Source organism: Nomascus leucogenys, chromosome 5 (genome assembly GCF_006542625.1).
Source record: "Nomascus leucogenys isolate Asia chromosome 5, Asia_NLE_v1, whole genome shotgun sequence".
NCBI classification, from domain to species: Eukaryota; Metazoa; Chordata; class Mammalia; order Primates; family Hylobatidae; genus Nomascus; species Nomascus leucogenys.
The window spans coordinates 5,862,281-5,879,659 of NC_044385.1; the positions used below are offsets into that span (position 1 = coordinate 5,862,281).

At 40.0% G+C, this 17,379-nt stretch overlaps 1 protein-coding gene across 2 annotated transcripts in view; it reads left to right on the forward strand.

Annotated features, from left to right (window-relative positions):
- Positions 1-17,379, forward strand: part of PLD5 (phospholipase D family member 5) — a 367,552-nt gene that overhangs the window by 90,075 nt on the left and 260,098 nt on the right. The window contains exon 2 of one of the 2 annotated variants that reach the window (XM_030812606.1): positions 1,625-1,768. In XM_030812606.1, the coding sequence (XP_030668466.1) occupies positions 1,719-1,768 (50 nt within the window). In that variant the 5' untranslated portion in view covers positions 1,625-1,718. The remainder of the gene's footprint in view (positions 1-1,624; positions 1,769-17,379) is intronic. The other variant, XM_003267323.3, reaches the window with a different exon arrangement.

A 17,379-nucleotide genomic window follows, 5' to 3' on the forward strand; every position in this document is an offset into this window, starting at 1 on the left:
CTAATCACCTCCCAAAAGTCCACATCTCCTAATATCATCACCTTGGAGGTTAAGGTTTCAACATGTGAATTTTGGGTGTACACAAATATTCAGACTGTAGCAGAGGGAAAGCAGGCAAAATGATTTGTCACAGTGGTCACAGCTCCTGCCCACTTATCATGGCCCTGTCTTCTGCCACTTTTAGCCATGAGCCCCTAGAGAGAGAGATGGCTAATTATATGTATGTGATTAGCCTAATTATGTGTATGTGAGTGACTTTGACCACCTGGACATTCAGCTTGTATTTCTAAGTGAAAATCATATCAAGAGTTATGTTTGTGTTCAGAGTTTTAAAATGAACAATGTCAGTTAAATAACACATTGTAAACCAAAAATAAAATTCAAAACACCCCATCCATCTAAATGGAACCCTCTTCTCAGCTAGGCACATTCCAAAGTTAACCTGAAAAACTAGTTCAGGCCATGATGAGAAGTGGGAGCTGGACATGCCTCATTTGTGCCCTCCTCCCTTTTGGAATTGCTGATAGAACAGACTCTAAGTCTGATAAGAAACATTTACAATCTATTCTCTCTGAAGCCCGCTACCTGGAAGCGTCATCTGCATGATAAATCCTTGGTCTCTGCAACCCCTTATAGTAACTCAGACATTCCTTGCTTTTGATAATACCTCTTTCAACCAATTGCCAATCAGAAAATCTTTGACTCCGCCTATGACCTGGAAGCCCCCACTTCCAGCTGTCCTGCCTTTCAGGACTGAACCAATGTACATTTTACATGTATTGATTGATGTTTTTTGTTTGTTTGTTTGTTTGAGATGGAGTCTCACTCTGTTGCCCAGGCTGGAGTGCAGAGGTGCGATCTTGGCTCACTGCAAGCTCCACCTCCCAGGTTCACGCCATTCTCCTGCCTCAGCCTCCCGAGTAGCTGGGATTACAGGTGCCTGCCACCACGCCCGGCTAATTTTTTGTATTTTTAGTAGAGATGGGGTTTCACCATGTTAGCCAGGACGGTCTTGATCTCCTGACTTCATGATCCGCCTGCCTTGGCCTCCCAAAGTGCTAGGATCACAGGCGTGAGCCACCGTGCCTGGCCTATTGATTGATGTTTTATGTCTCCCTAAAATGTATAAAACCAAGTTATGGCCCAACCACCTTGGACACGTGGTCTCAGGATCTCCTGAAGTTTCTATCATAGGCCATTGGTCACTCACATTTGACTCAGAATAAGTATCTTCAAATCTTTTACAGAGTTTGACTGTTTTTATCAATAGCATGATGCTAGCATATGTGTTTCATTTTTAATTTGAAACAATAGATATCATAGTGATCTTTTCTGGACTGCTTTTGAGTAGGAAGAAGAAGAAGAGCAAACTCATTGAGAAGCCTGGATACTACACTTGAATTATTTAACAGGGTCTATCACTTAAAGTGGGGTTTGAAGGCTGTGTTGAAAAATAAGCATAAAGATCTTGGACATGTTCACTAGAGAATAGCTTTCCCTTCTCTGGCAGTGATAATCGTATCCCCACCCATTTTCCATGGGATGTTGAGAAGTTGTCACATCTTGAGTTTCCCAAGAGAGAGCAGCACCACTTACTTTTATTTGTCTCTGTTTCCTCCTTCAGTCCCAGCAGAAGTGCATCGTGATCTTTGCCCTGGTGTGCTGCTTTGCCATTCTAGTTGCACTGATCTTTTCAGCCGTGGACATCATGGGAGAGGATGAGGATGGACTCTCAGAAAAAAATTGCCAAAATAAATGTCGGTAAGAGGTAACAAACAAAAATTCTCTTTTAGGGGGCGGGCAAGAAATCTAAAGAGGGCCTTGAACAATGGAGAAGAAAATACATAAACACATGTAGTCATCCAGGCTCCCCTTAGCTTAAGCTGAGGTGTGAGTCTGTCCACTAGTACTCTTACTTTTAGGGCAAGTAATGAGTAATGATTGAATTCACTTTACAATCTGGTCATATTCTCTACAGGCTGGTGGACAAGAAAACAATTTTTGTAACAATCAGCATTTCTGGATGCCACTGTATATGAGGTTTGTTTTGGGTGTTCATGATGAGCCTGTAAAAATGAGTGCTCCAATGGACAAAGAACACTGTGCTAGTTGTTCCATCAAATCCAAGTTAAAAAATACACGTCTCAGGGAAAATTCCAACTTAAGGTCAGGGATTGAAGAAGTAAGTGTGTCGATGAGAAGACACAGGGCTCCTCGACCTGTCCCAATTTAGCACACAGTTTGTTTTTAATCTAGAAACCACAATAGCTTCACGGTTTTATGTATGCATTATGTCTCTTCAGTTACATTAAGTAGCATTTCCTGGGGGACATTGCTGACTGGCAGAGACTTCACAGTGTAGTCTCAACCCCAGAAATCTCCTCATCAAACTCTTCTCTGAGCTGCTACCATTTTTTCAGGTTTAGGGAGGGTGAAGAAAAGTAGCAAAAGCAGGCAGATAGATAAGAGGTCTATTTTTATATATGTATTGCTGCAAAGCTGAAGTGAGGCCACTAAATTACAACAGTAATTATTTAGAGCTTATAATAAATTTAAATTGTTATATTTCCTCGTGGAAAGCATTAGCCTAAGATCCCCCCCCACCCAAACTTTCCTAGCTTAAAATAAACAACAACCTGTCAATATATATGTGAGTTTTATCCTGGATATTTTGCTTTGAGGTTGAATGTTCTGGCGCAGGAAATGTTCTGAAAAGACAATTGGCATTTGTTTTTTAACCCATGGTACCTTATAGTCTAGTTACCAGGCAACAGGTATTATATACAGAGCAGAGCATATAAGAAAGAAATCAATACACATTTTAGATTTTCTTCCTTCATGTTAGAAAGATATTCCATAATATTATGTAGCCATAAAAAGGAACAAGATCACGTCCTTTGCAGGGACATGGATGGAATTGAAAGCCATTATCCTTAGCAAGCTAATGCAGGAACAGAAAACCAAATACTGCATGTTCTGACTTATGAGTGGGAGCTAAATTATGAGAACACATGGACACATGGTGGGGAACAACACACCCCAGGGCCAGTTGGAGGGTCAGGGGTGGGAGGAGGGAGAGCATCAGGAAGAATAGCTAATGGATGCTGGGCTTAATGTTTACCTGGGTGATGGAATGATCTGTGCAGCAAACCACCATCGCCCACATTTCCCTATATAACAAACCTGCACATACTGTACTGGCAACCCTGAACTTCAAAGCTGGAAATAAAAAAAGATATTTCATAAATATATTTACTTCCCAGACTGGATTTTGGTGAAAAATCGTTTTGTGATTACTGTAATGAAAGCAACAGAAGAACAGTAGATTACTGTCATCTTCTGCTAATGCTATTACATGTCAAATATACATAGACAAGGGGCCCATGACTCATATTTATTGAGTGAGAACACACTGCTTCTTTCTCTCCTCACCTTAAAGTGAAGAGTTCTGTGTATTTTAAATGCAAACTCAAACACCTAGAAGGCAATTTCATAGAGGTCAAACCATAGCAGTTTCCGTAAGACAAAATACCTGGTCATTTCAATGCGCATTACCAGGTATTGGTAATTTTCAACAACAAAAGGTCATTTTTTTTTCACTTGGAGGAAGCTGAAATTTGCTTTAATTTTTATTTTTAACTCATGCAACTGGAATTAGGGTCTGTCTATTTCTTCTCTCAATCAGTAACTAAATTCTAATGACTTAATTCTACTTCTCCCACCATCTAGAAAATATTATTCTAGCTACTAGGCATTCTCCTTTCCTTTGGGTGGTTGGACTCACTACCCTGGTTACTAGATAACATATATCATATATATGTGATATGACATATGATATATGAGTATATATATGGGGGGGAGATCTTTTCTGAAACATACGTCACCTCTAGGTCTTTCCTCTGCAGCTCTTGCCCTGTGCCCTGTGTTTCTCTTCTGCATTCTCAGACATTACAACATACACTTCTTGTATGTCTGCCCTGGAACTGGTATCTTGCTTCCCCTAACTTCATCCCCAGGAAGTTTCTGCTTTTGCTTCTCTCTCCAATGCACAGGATGAGGAGGTAGGGTTGCTGCATTTCCTTATTCCCTTATCCGGTTTCCAACCTGTTGTTTCACCACCTTTTCTGGATTATTCTCATTTGAATTTGATTTGATCTTCCACAAGCTCCTCCTGATTCAGTCTGAGGACAGCTGTGGGCTTTAGGTCAGTGTTGATATCAGGGTTGACAGAACCTTCTGGAAGTCATATTCTGCCAACAGAGGGTACTCCAGGTGGATGCAACGTTTCTGGAGTTCCTCAATCATTTCCTGGGGAGTGAGCCTTTTGTGCCTGGCTAACAGACCTCCACCCATCCATCTCATCCCTTGCCAATGTTTTTAGCAACCTAAGAATTTACTTCTCAAGACTCTAGCCTTGCCATTTTTTAAGCATTTCAAATCAATACATTTAAAGTCCACTTCACCCTCACACCTACCTGCCAGCAAGCAACTCCACTTCCAAGCTAGCCTAACGCAGTTAACAACTATGGACTTTGAAATTAGGAAGATCTGAATTGAAATCTACATTCTACTACTTACTAACTGTAAGCTTGGGGAAGATATGAATTGAATTATTTCATTCATCCCCTATCGGCAGAGCACCAAGAGACTGCACAAGGAGTTACAGTAGTCATAAGACTGTTGTGGCAATTTACGGTGGTCACAACTACAATGGGTGATATGGTTTGGCTGTGCCCCATTCAAATCTCAACTTATATATTGTATCTCCCAGAATTCCCATGTGTTGTGGGAAGGACCCAGGAGGAGGTAATTGAATCATGGGGGCCATCTTTCTGGTGCTATTCTCGTGATAGGGAATAAGTCTCACGAGATCTGATGTGTTTGTCAGGAGTTTCCGCTTTTGCTTCTCTCTCATTTTCTCTTGCCACTGCCATGTAAGAAGAGCTTTTCACCTCCTGCCATGATTCTGAGGCCTCCTCAGCCCTGTGGAACTAAAAGTCCAATTAAACCCTTTTTGGTTCCCAGTTTCAGGTATGTCTTTGTCAGCAGTGTCAAAACGGACTAATAAAATGGGGATGTCAGACAGGGTCTGGGAGAGTGGCCTGACATAGTGAAATGAATAAATTTGGTGTGGGACACCTCTTCACCCTTAATGGGTTATGAAAGCTCTTTTAATTTCATTTTCCTTAAAAATGATAGATTAAAAAAACTGTCTCACAAAGTTTATGAGGATTCAGCAAATTGTATAAACCCATGGCAAAGCATCAGAAAACTCATTAAAAAATAATATGAAATGTTAATTATCTCCTTGTTCCTCCAAAGAGTCTAGAAATTCCTCTTCTCTATTCACAGCCTACTTCCTTTTCCTCCCACTTCTTCACTTATCTTGAATCTATCCTGATTTTAGTCTTTGGTTCTATGGAAATATACAAAGACCAATCACATGAGAGCAGAGGCTATTTAGTTAGAGCTTGCTGCAACAAGGGAGTCACCCACCATCAATTGTGTTTTGCAGAGAAATGGGAAAGCTTCATAGTGGAAGAAAGAAGGCTCTAGGTGTGCTCTGATTAGAGGCTATTGGCTTGGGTAGGCTGTAGGTGGGATAACTAGAAGTGACATCCTATGTAATTGGTTAGAGGGTCATATTTGACTTTTTCTGGTTGATCCTGAATTGGAAGTAGGAACAAAAATTAAGGAAGCTGTTGGTCATTAATCAAGTCCCGGCCATTTGTGGCCAATTGTTACAGAAATTATTGTTTAGCTTTCTGGATTGTTACTAGAGATAGCAGTCTGACTTCCTACAAGTCTGACTTACAGCAGACTGGCTTCCAGGGCTGGTTGTTGCAGATAAGGGGTTAGTTTCCTGGGCAGGAGGCTACAGATTGTGCAGCCTCCATATATGATTTGGCCATTGTCCATTTGTTTATTCAGTCTCTTACCTCCCTGAACCTCCTCCTCTATCAACCCCTTCTGTCTTAATTTTCCTCCCATCCATTTGCCAGATCATGACTAGCATACCGCCATGCTTCCTGCAGCATCCTGAAGCCTCACTTGGGTTTTGTTTTGTTTTTTTTTTTATTTATTTTTTTTTTCGCCTAGATCTGGCAGCAAATTCTTAAACTGGTTGACTCCTGGTTCTACCCATCCTTGTCCTCAGGGCAGCCTCAGCCATTGGTCCAGGCCCTCATAAGTCTGCAGGAGAGTGGGTCCCACTGTTGTTCAGTTCTAGATTCCTCCAGGCACTCATGCCCCTGGTAAAAGAGGTGAAGGATTTTCGGAGAAGCACCATTGAATATACTGGTGCTGACACAGACCAGTAGGAAAATCCACTGGTCTGCAGAAGCTCGAGCATGCCAGTCTGAACTTAAACCTTTCTCTAGAAAATTCCAGTCCTTCCTCTCATGACCTCATCCCTTTCCTGGAGCTAACCTCCCTGGACTCCTTCCCAGACTTTACCTGAAGGTGGCGCTAACTCTACCCCATGATACTCAGTTTCCAATTACTTTGTACTGAACTCCAATGTGTTCTTTCTGCTTTTCTCTGTGTGTTGTCACTATCATAAAGTGCTGCTTGCTCAGTTCAACCTTTGCTGAGATCTTATTACTTCATCGTTAAACTCCCTCTGTGCGTGTAGCGCTCCTCACTTTTGAAAGTTGAAAGAGTATCAACATTTACAGTCTGTCAGCATCTCATCACAGTTTTCACAGTCTCTCCCCAAGACCTCTTCATCTGGTGTACTCTTTCTTTTTTTTTGAGACAGAGTCTCGCTCTGTCGCCCAGGCTGGAGTGCAGTGGCGCAGTCTCGGCTCACTGCAAGCTCCGCCTTCCGGGTTCACATCATTCTCCTGCCTCAGCCTCTCCGAGTAGCTGAGACTACAGGCGCCCGCCACCACGCCCGGCTAATTTTTTGTATTTTTTAGTAGAGATGGGGTTTCACTGTGGTCTCGATCTCCGTCATCTCTCTTGATTTCTCGTGATCTGCCCACCTCGGCCTCCCAAAGTGCTGGGATTACAAGCGTGAGCCACTGCGCCCGGCCTCTTTCTTAAATATAGTACTTTAATTCATCTTATTTCTGCTAACTAGCTTTCTATCCTCTAATAAGATTCCCATTCCGATTCATTCTGCCCGCTCAATGTTTTTCCAACTTTCATATGCCTCTCTAAAAAAGTATGCCTCTATAAAAAATCCTTATGATTTTTTTGTCTTGTTTTATTTCTTCCCCCCTTTGTATTATTTTGCTGCTAGATTACTGTACTAATAGTGGATAATTTTATCATAATTTCCCTCACAAATCTACAAAATATCGAAGGCTCTAAACTTATTTTCCAAATGTCTTTTAATGAGCCTCAGTTATAATGCCCCAAAAATAAGATCTTTGACCTCAGTAAATGACCTTTTTCTTTGTCTCTTTGCATTGGATTTCTGGGCACTTCCACCGTTTCCCAATATGTTTTAAATGATTTATTTGGTCCTTATAACTTTAAATCTCCATGTCACTTTGGTTACTTGAGGGGGGTGAAAGACATTTTCTAGTTTCTACTAGTAACCTACCTGTCAGTAGGCCTGGGACATCACTGATAGGTAAGGAAAGTTCAAACTGCTGGTTTAGGTTGCATGCATGCTGTGACTTGGCTATTTTGCAATTCGCTAGTGCCCCTAATCATCCTTGTACCTCATTCTTGTGAGAGGTAACCACACATGAAGTTTCCCACACATCATGTCCTCAGGGACCAGCAGAGACATTGGAGCTGAGCTCCAGGTGCTGCTCAATTGCAGAACACCTGCTCTCACATGAACACCCACATTTTCAGAGCAGAGGTCTTCATTTTGTATATATAGCTACTTCCATCTTCCCTACTCCCCCCACAGAGCTGTCCTACATCAGTCATTTTCAGCTGCTACTCCACCACTTATTAGAGACACTATTAGACACTCACTAGAAGAGGGATTTTTGTTGCTATTCCTTCCTGATAAATACACACAGAACCAGTCAGCATCCTTCTCCTCCCTGACTTCAGGCCCATTCCTCATGACAATATGGAAAGAAATTTCTGCAAAGTATCGTTAAGCAAGCTGAGTAAACATACCGTCTTGGGTGGGCTAACATTGCCATATAGTCATATTGATGAGCGTGTGTCACCTATTTTATCTAGGTAGCTATTGCAGCCCCTGTTCAAGACCTCCTCACACTTGCCTCTCATCTTCCTGACTCAGCCCCCATGCCTGGGTGGCTACCGGTCTAGGTTGGCTCACTCTTGCTCACATGTCTTCGCATTCGTTTTAGCTTGCTCACTTAGTCTGAAGTATGAAGGAAATGGAACAACTCAGTCTATCTAATCTATCTGTATCTCTATATCTCAGTCTCTGTCCCTAACATATCTAATCCCCATTATTCCTGAATCCAGAAATTTTCTTTCATCCTAAATAGAATAGAGTTGGGTCTGCACAAAAGGGGTCCCATGTAATATCATAGGCTGGGTAACCAGTGTATAAATTTCCACAGCAGTTCTCCAGTAACGAGTGTCCTAGATCACCAAAGTCTGGTCACAGAAAGTATAGCGAGGGCCAGATTCACTTTGTAATATACCACCCTTTCACACATAGACTTTTTATACATCCTTTCTAAATTTTCAAGTTTCTCTATTAAAAAGCTGATGACTTTGTATTTTTCACATACTTTATTTGCTGAATCTCTTCCTCTGACCTATCATTTCTTACAAAATATCTACAGACATCTAGATTTATATCAATAACTCAGTGGCAGCTTCAGCATAGTACACACATAATTTGGTTCATCATTATATGACATTCCTAGAAGACAGTATTGAGAGACCACTCTGTGTGTTGACAATTACCTCCTAGTATTTTGTCACTTTTCTGTTTAGTATCATGACCTTAGAGTGGTCTTAACAGACTCAGCTTGCTCCAGTGGACTTTAATCATTGTTTTCCCTTTTAATGCCCAAATTGTCACTACTTGGCCAGTGAGAGCCACCTTTTGTACTTTCGGATACTATTGCAGGTATCTGTAAGAGCAGCCTTGCTTTTTGGCAACAGCAAGCTTTTCTAGTGCTATTTTAAATTAGCTTGCTTTGAGACATGGTATTGTCTACTTTCAAATGAGCCCTGGTTCCTTTTCATGAAGACTTCTATGAAAGACCAGAATCTAAGTTCTATGGGTGTCCTTATATTGTCGTCCAAGGGTATTGTTGATAGACACAATGATACCACAGGAAATATTCTTACGCTGCAGTAATGAACAATTATATGGTGCTAAAGAATTGCTCAGCACTGACTGAATAATACTTCTCCCTCCCTCTTTCCTTCTTCCTCTCCGTTCATTGCTTCATATTCCAGACTTAAGCACGTGGACTATAGGGCCAGATTACCTGGGTTTGAATCTGGCTATACCACTTAGGAGCTCTGCAATCTTGGGGAAGTTTCTTGATTTTACTGTGCCTCATTTTCTTTTCTTCTGTATATTGCAGACAAGTATTGGGTCTTGTGTGAAAGGCTTCTGTAAAGACTAAATGTGTTCATGTGACTACCTTTGATACAATAGCATCTGTCATATAATAAGTGTTCAATAAATATCCACTATTATTCTTCTTATTAAGGGGCAGAAGTTTATTGCAGGTGTTTGCAGGTTTTTTTTTTTTTTTTTACTTTCATCTTACTTTGCTCCAAAATGGGGAAGAGCTTATTATCATTTTTCACTCTTTTCTTAAACTATAAATTTTTCCCTTTATCTACATTAATTTCGATCTATTTTGCTTTGTATCGACAAACCCAACTATGTTTTTAAATTACAGTGTTGCTCCCAAATTTAGAAGATCCCATTTGGTTTTGGCTCCTTATTTGATATCTGAGCACTCTTCTGACTGCCTAAAAAAAGAAAAGAAGGTAGTCTAACTTATTCTTCCTACCCCAGAGGAACTCCAAAGAATGTAAAAACCTAGAGCCCTTGATACTACAAATGGATTTCCAGGGCACTAAATGAAAAATAGCGATGAAAAGTAGAATAAAGACAAAAACTCTCTAGAGCCTTTTATTTTATATCCTTTCCTAGTTTCCCCATTTGAGCTGACAGTGAGCCTATCACCTATATAATATTCTGAAGTATTTTCCCTTTTATCAGTGCCAGTATCTATTTCTTCCAGAATTTTCTAAGGTCTAAGAGGAGAGATAAGCATTCATGTTTAATTCATGATGTTAAACATAAGTGAGTCATTTGATCCATTTCTTATTGGCTCCCTCTCTTTTCTAGTTGTAAATCCCTTCCACTTCCCTCCCCTTCCCTCCCCTGGGTCTCTGTTTAGAGATTGCTTTGGTTGAGAAGATGGCATCCACCTGATGTAACTCCTTCAGCTTTCTTTCCAACTCAGAATCCCCCAAGTGACTTCATTCGTCCTCCCCTCCTTCCATTTTTATCTCAGAGGAAGAGCTGTTCCTTTCCTTTTCTGAAACTAGCCCCTCTGTCAACACACTGAATCCTGTGGAAATAAATGAAGGCCAACCCATGAGAAAAGCAAAGGTTATTTATTCTGAGCCCCGATAGCAAGAGACTCAGCCACCGTCACTTGCATTTTGGCAGAGACTCAAGGGCTGCAGAGGAGGGGGAAAACTTTGTAATGAGGAGAAATGAACACTACATGTCACTTTCCCTTTTGAGCTTCTATGCCTTCGAAGGTCGTCTGCATTCTCCCAGAGTCCTGAGCTGAAGAACCTCATCCCTCTTTGATTCGTCACTTTTCTGCCCCCTTTCTCCAATAAAAGTCCATTTCTGTAATGGGAACTTTGGCCTTTTATTGGAGTTATCAGCATTTCTGTTTGTTTGTTTGCCCTAATAGATCAAAAGCTCCCTAAGAACAAGGAACCCATTTATCTGTCTGTCTCTGTGCCCCATGCAATCCCTCACACCGGGCTGAGCGGCTCCTTTTTTTTAAGTGGGCAATAGTTTCCATGAAAATACAAGTATAAATTACAGAAAGAATAGTGTTCATTGAGATAATATATATTATTATGTTACTTTATTATTCCTCCATAGTAGAATTTGCCTTAGATCAAACTGAGAATTATGAGAGAAGATACAATAGTTTATAGATTATATATGTAAAGACTATCATGTAGAAATGAGTTAGAAGAAGAAACTTGCAGGGGAGTTGTTAAAGTGAAATGGAATAGTCTGATGCTATACTTTTTTTCTAACTAGCATTGAATAAATAACTGTTAATAATAACTGGAAATGGGAGATAGCTTCATTTTAAGTGAAGGAAAAGAGAAGTCTCCAAACACATTTAAATACAGATATTTTTATGCTTCTGAACTCTACTCTTCTATGAGATGGCATGTATTAATATTTTTACTTCACCATTGAATCCAGTAAGATTCGGATTTCCTGAACTATGGGATTTGATTAGCCCAATATCCAGAAAGTATTGTTTACATTCCACAGCTAAAATTTAAATGATTATGTTAAAAATAATGTTTCATCTTTAGCATTTAATATTTAAAGGAGGAAATCCGAGAGAGTGTGACACTCCCCTGATGGTCTATAATTACCACTCTGAGAAGCAGCAGAAGCTAATTATTTCAAAGTTTTGATTTTAATGAAACTTAATATATGATTAATGATGTTGACATTTCCTGTCACCAGGTTTGTTCTCCAAAAAGATAATTCGAATCTGATATGTATTTTTCAAAAAGTTCATTGAACTCTTATAGGCACAATCATACCTGATAATCATGAGCAGTATTGAAAACAGAAAGTATAGCTGCGTTTTCCACAGACAACCTGTTTCAGCTGCCTTGTCAGGAAGAGGCCCTATGTGTAATCATTCTCATAGTAACAGCTAAGAGCCCAACCTGAACCTGAGGCAACAGGAACATTGATGGAGGGAGTGGAGTGGGAAGAAAAATAAAGAGAAAACTGGAGTTGATGTGTCTGATGGGTATTCTTATATTTTGGTTATAGACCTGTAATTAGAAATTTTTCTAATCAGAACTTCCAGTTAAAGTAATTGCCACGGTCACAAAGACTATATTGAGAAAAATTTTCAACAGAAAAATCTGTTAAAGAACTCATAGGACCTCAGCTTCCAAAGCCATAGAATTTAGACATTTAGAACAGGTCGCAAGGTTGGAATGCAGCATTTCAGAATGGGTTTATGCTTCAGAGGGGAAACTGTGAACTGTGAGTCTAAAAGGCATGGTAGCAAGCAATAAAAGATTCTGCAAACCAACATGAACTACAACTCCAAAGCAGTTTTCAGATATTACTCACCCTGGAGGCAGCGAGATGTTTGCAACATGAAACTTAGGTAGGTTCAGACGACCTAGGACAGGTTTCCTGTTGTCCCTTCAAGCTGAGGAAGTCATCTAAACTCAGCCTCTGTACTCCCATTTAGAAATTGATGGGAAGTTTTCTTCCATGCCGCTGTGAGACAGAAATAAGATAATGCATGTGTAGAAGACTGCAAAGTGCTTTACAAAGTGAGGTATTATATGATTCACTTGCTTATTTATTTATTTATTTATTTGAGATGGTGTTTTGCTCTTATTGCCCAGGCTGGAGTGCAATGGCGTGGTCTTGGCTCACTGCAACCTCTGCCTCCCAGGTTCCAGCGATTCTTCGGCCTCAGCCTACTGAGTAGGCTGATTACTGTAATCAGGGTGCCTATAATCAGGCTAATTTTTGTATTTTTAGTAGAGACGGGGTTTCACCACGTTGGCCAGGCTGGTCTCAAACTCCTGATCTCAGATGATCCATCTGCCTTGACCTCCCAAAGTTCTGGGATTACAGGTGTGAGCCATCACATCTGGCCGATTTGCCTATTTTTTGAGCCACACTCTCAAAGGCCAATAGCATCCAATGTGAGAAATGTCGTTTTTAAAATATAATCTACTGCCTCATGAAGTCTATACTTTTATGAAAATAGAAGAGAAAATAGAAAGTATTATGCAGATGCTTTCTTATATTTACCTTGCAATTCTCAGAGCCATCACAAGCCATTGAGAAGCTTCAGTGGCCTGGCCCTCGCTGGGCAGCAGAGGTCAAGGTGAAGTGTGTGAGACATGCCCAAGAGCTCACTCAGGCTCCGCATCCAGGAGACCTGATTGTGCATCTCAGCTTGTCTACCTGCTGTGCGAACTTGGTCGTTTAAGCAGCCTTGATTTGAGTGTAGAATGATGGTGATCGTGCTAGTACATATTCTACAGAGTTTTATAAAAAAAATAATGGATGATAGTGTGTAACTTGTTTGACCAAAACAGAGAAACGTATAGGTCAGAGATCCCTTCCTTCCAGGTTAATCTACAAAACTCATCATCTTAGATTTACCTCATTTAACTTTGCTTGTTTTATTACATCCATATTTCCAAGTTATTTCATTACATCCTTGCCTTTTAAAACAAGTAACTATGTATGCAATTGAAAAACTAATATATACAGATGATAATAATGTCAACAATTCAGTTTTACAATGAAACAGTCCCCCCTCTTATTGTAGGCCCTGTGTCCCCTTGCCCAGAGGCAAACACTGCTAACACTTTCTTATATGTCTTCCCAGAAATATGATTTTATCTGTGGATATTTGTATTGTGCATGTTTATGTATCAGTCCCTTTTTTCTCACAGATGGCAGCATATAGACATGATGTACCATGAACGATTTTTTTCCACGCCTTTGCATATTAAGACAGACAGATCCATGGCTGCATGGCACTCATTGTATGAATATAATATAAATAATTCAACTAGTCCTTTGTTGATTCGAAAGACATTTAGGTTCCTTGGGGGTTTTGTTGTCAGCATAACGACCAGTGCCACAATGGAGATCTTTATTGATCCTGGAACACGTTTAGCCTAGGTAGTAGAATATCTTTAAATTCCTAGAAATGGAATTGCTAGATGAAAGGGTAGATATGGTTTAATTGTGGATAGACAGATAGTACAAGTTGGATTCCAAAGAGTCTGTATCATTAATGTTATGATGACTTGTTTTCCCCCATGATTGTCAACATCACATATTAACAAATTCTTTATCTTTGCCAATCTGATAAAAGAAAAAAATGTATTGTTAAAAATTATGAGGAGTGTTGAAAATCTTTTCACGTGTTTATGAGACATGTTTACTTCTTCACCTGTGGCTCGCCTATCTGTGTCCTTTGCATACATAGGAGAAATATGGTGTGATAGAGGATTCAGTAAAACATTAACATATAAGACCAATATGGTAATCAAAATAATTATTGTATTATTAACAAAATAAATAACATCACTCACAGAGCACATCTAATTTATCAGATATAATTAGATTTTGGAGCCTTGCTTTTTTGTCATGTTAGAAATATCAATTTGTAGGAGATTTTCATAGGCAGTTATTAATGTTTTACCTTCATAGAACATTGAAAATTGATTATTTGTGCATATATAAGGTGAACTTTCACTGTGAGCTCTTTGCTTCAATAATTGTAACATTTACTCTATAAGATGAATGAGGGCTGTCCCTTATTATAAATGAAGTACTTTATTCGGAGCACTCTTTTAGAAATATTGCAGTCTGGGATATTCAATCATTTGGCTAGATGTAGCTTCTATGCAGATGCTTTCCTATTTTTACCACACAATTCTCAGTGATGCTATTGACTAGTAACTGAAGTTAGAGTCAACTATCATATTTTGACTTGATTTTCACATTATTTAGTCTCCAGGCAGATCTCAGTAGTCCATTCTTACTACAAAAGGATCTAGAAATTCATCTCCAAATGGTGTGGACTGTGGTTCATGACAAATGACTAGTTTTTGGATATTATTTGGTGTTATGACAGCTGTCACTTATTGTGTATCTATAATATACCAGCCACTAAAAGGACCCAGTGTTATCTCATTGATTCTTTTACTAAGGCAGATATTGTGATACTAATTTTACAGATGAAATAAGTTCAAACATTATTAAATAATCTACCCTAGTAAGGGGTCAAGCTGAGTTCCATTTGGGAGGGAAAACTCTTTCCTTGACCTCTTGGTTTCAGTGGCAGCAGCCCTGAATATTGAACTGACAAAAAATAGGATAACAGGAGAAAAAGGTTTATTTCATATGCATATGGATGGGGTCTCACAGAAATAAAAACTGTAGAGAGGTGGTCAGACCCAAACACTTGGATACTAATTTTACGAAAGAGCAATTCATGTCCTTTGCATACATAGAAGAAATATGGATACAAATTTGTGGAGAAATAACAAGACAAAGAAAAAGAGTTTTGAGCTTCTAGAGGAAGTAAATTGTGGAAAAATAAATGTAAGAAACTAATGGAAGATAAGGATAATTTAGTAAAGTTTGTTTCTACAGCCCCATCTTGCTGCCAACTTTCTGTACTGTTCACGGCCATGAAAGTCCCCTGGGAAAAAGGATTCATGGTAGTCCTCGTTTCTCACAAGCTTCTGCTCTTAGTCAGATAAGGGAGGTTCCAAGAAGGTTTCTTTCATCTCAAAATTGTCTGTATGCCAAAGTGGCATATTTTGGGGTGGCATATTCTGATCCCTTTCTGTTTAAATCCAGCTTTGACTGGCTGACCTGATTTTTATGCTCCCAGGGCCAACTCAGGGCTGCTGCGATGAGGGCTGCCTACCAAAGGGCAGAGGGATGCCACAATGGCTGCTACATTGTCCAACATGCTGCATGCCTCCACGGCCCAGGGAAGCCCATATCACGGTGTTTCCTATAGCCCACATCTTGCTATCAGTCTCTGCCTCAGTGTTTTTCTTTTATTTTATCCAATAATATGAGCATCTTCAATCATTAGACTTCAGTTGTTGATGCATACCCACCTTCATTTCCTGAACCTGCTGGGATGGGATGGAAATGTATAGTAGGTGTAGATTCAGGTTTTATGAGAGTAGATGAAGTATCTTATATCCCAGAGATGAGCCCCAGGAAGACATGTTGATTATGAATCACTGTAGCCCCTCACAAAGGTTGCCCATACGATACTGTATCCCAGGTCGTGACACTGGGCTTCTCTCTGGATTCCCCCACCTTGAAACTTTTTCTTCATATTCTGTTGGTGGGAGTGTAGATTAGTACAGCCACTATGGAGAACAGTATGGAAGTTCCTCAGGAAACTAAAAACATATAGTTCTCTACCATATGATTCAGCAATTCCACTACTGGGTATATATCGAAAAGAAAGGGAATCAGTATATCAAAGAGTTATCTGCATGCCCATGTGTATTGCAGCACTATTCACAGTAGTCAAGATATGCAATCAACCTAAGTGTTCATCAATGGATGGGTAAATAAAGTAAATGTGGTATATGTATATGCAATGGAATATTATTCAGCCATAAAAAGAATGAAATCCTGTAATTTCCTGCAAGATGGATGGAACTGGAGGTCATTATGTTAAATAAGCCAGCCACAGGGAGACAAATGTCGTATGTTCTCACTCATGTGGGAACTAAAAATGTGGATCTCATGAGGATATGGAGTAGATTGGTGGTTACTAGGGGCCAGGAAGGAGAGAGTGGACAAAGTAGGGAAAAGGATATAAATGGATTTATTACCATTGAACCTTACACTTAAAAATGGTAAAAATGGTACATTTTAAAGGGTTGTTTTTAGAAAAAGAAACTTTCCCGTAACCAGTCCCTGGTACACTCCTGCCCTTGTCCTCTGGGAGACCGTGGTCCTGAGGTCTCAAAATGGTTCCCTAAGAACCCACCAGAGGCATTGCCCAGAAGACGGAGACCTTTCCAGCGAATGTATTGCTGACTGTTGAAACTTTTCCATTGGTTTCACTGCTCAAAAAAAGAAAAAAAAATATGTTTCTGAATTTTGCAAGCCTTTAAGATATAAATCCTTGCACGGCATTTTCTTATAGCCCAAATTCATCTGAAGGCTTGGGTCGGGAGATTGTTTTTGTACATTAAATAGGGGTTAACTTTGAGATCTTGCAGGATCCTCTGCTTTGTTATGTACAAAGTTCTGCTACTCCTGACAGTCAAGTCTCCTGCTGCCTGAACAGCTCCATCTTTTGACAACCCCTCTTTTAGCAACTTCCACGCTCTGCTGTGGTCATTCCAAATGTTTTCCTGGGCCCTAAAAGCACCAAGCTCTCCCAGCCTCAGTGCCTTCCTGTCTATTGCTTTCTCTGCTGGGCACAGCCTTCCTCCTTGTCTCTCTCTCTTGGGTTTCACCTGAGGCAACCCCTCCTGCAGGAGATGTGCTCTGTTCACCTTGTTCCCTGTGAGTTTCCTGTCCTGGGTGCTACCACACTGCCCAGAGCTGACCTCTGTTATAGTACTTGGTATCTTTGAGTGAACGTCAAGTATTAGTTTTTCCAGTAATGTAACCAGTCTTCGTAGGAGTCTTATTTTACA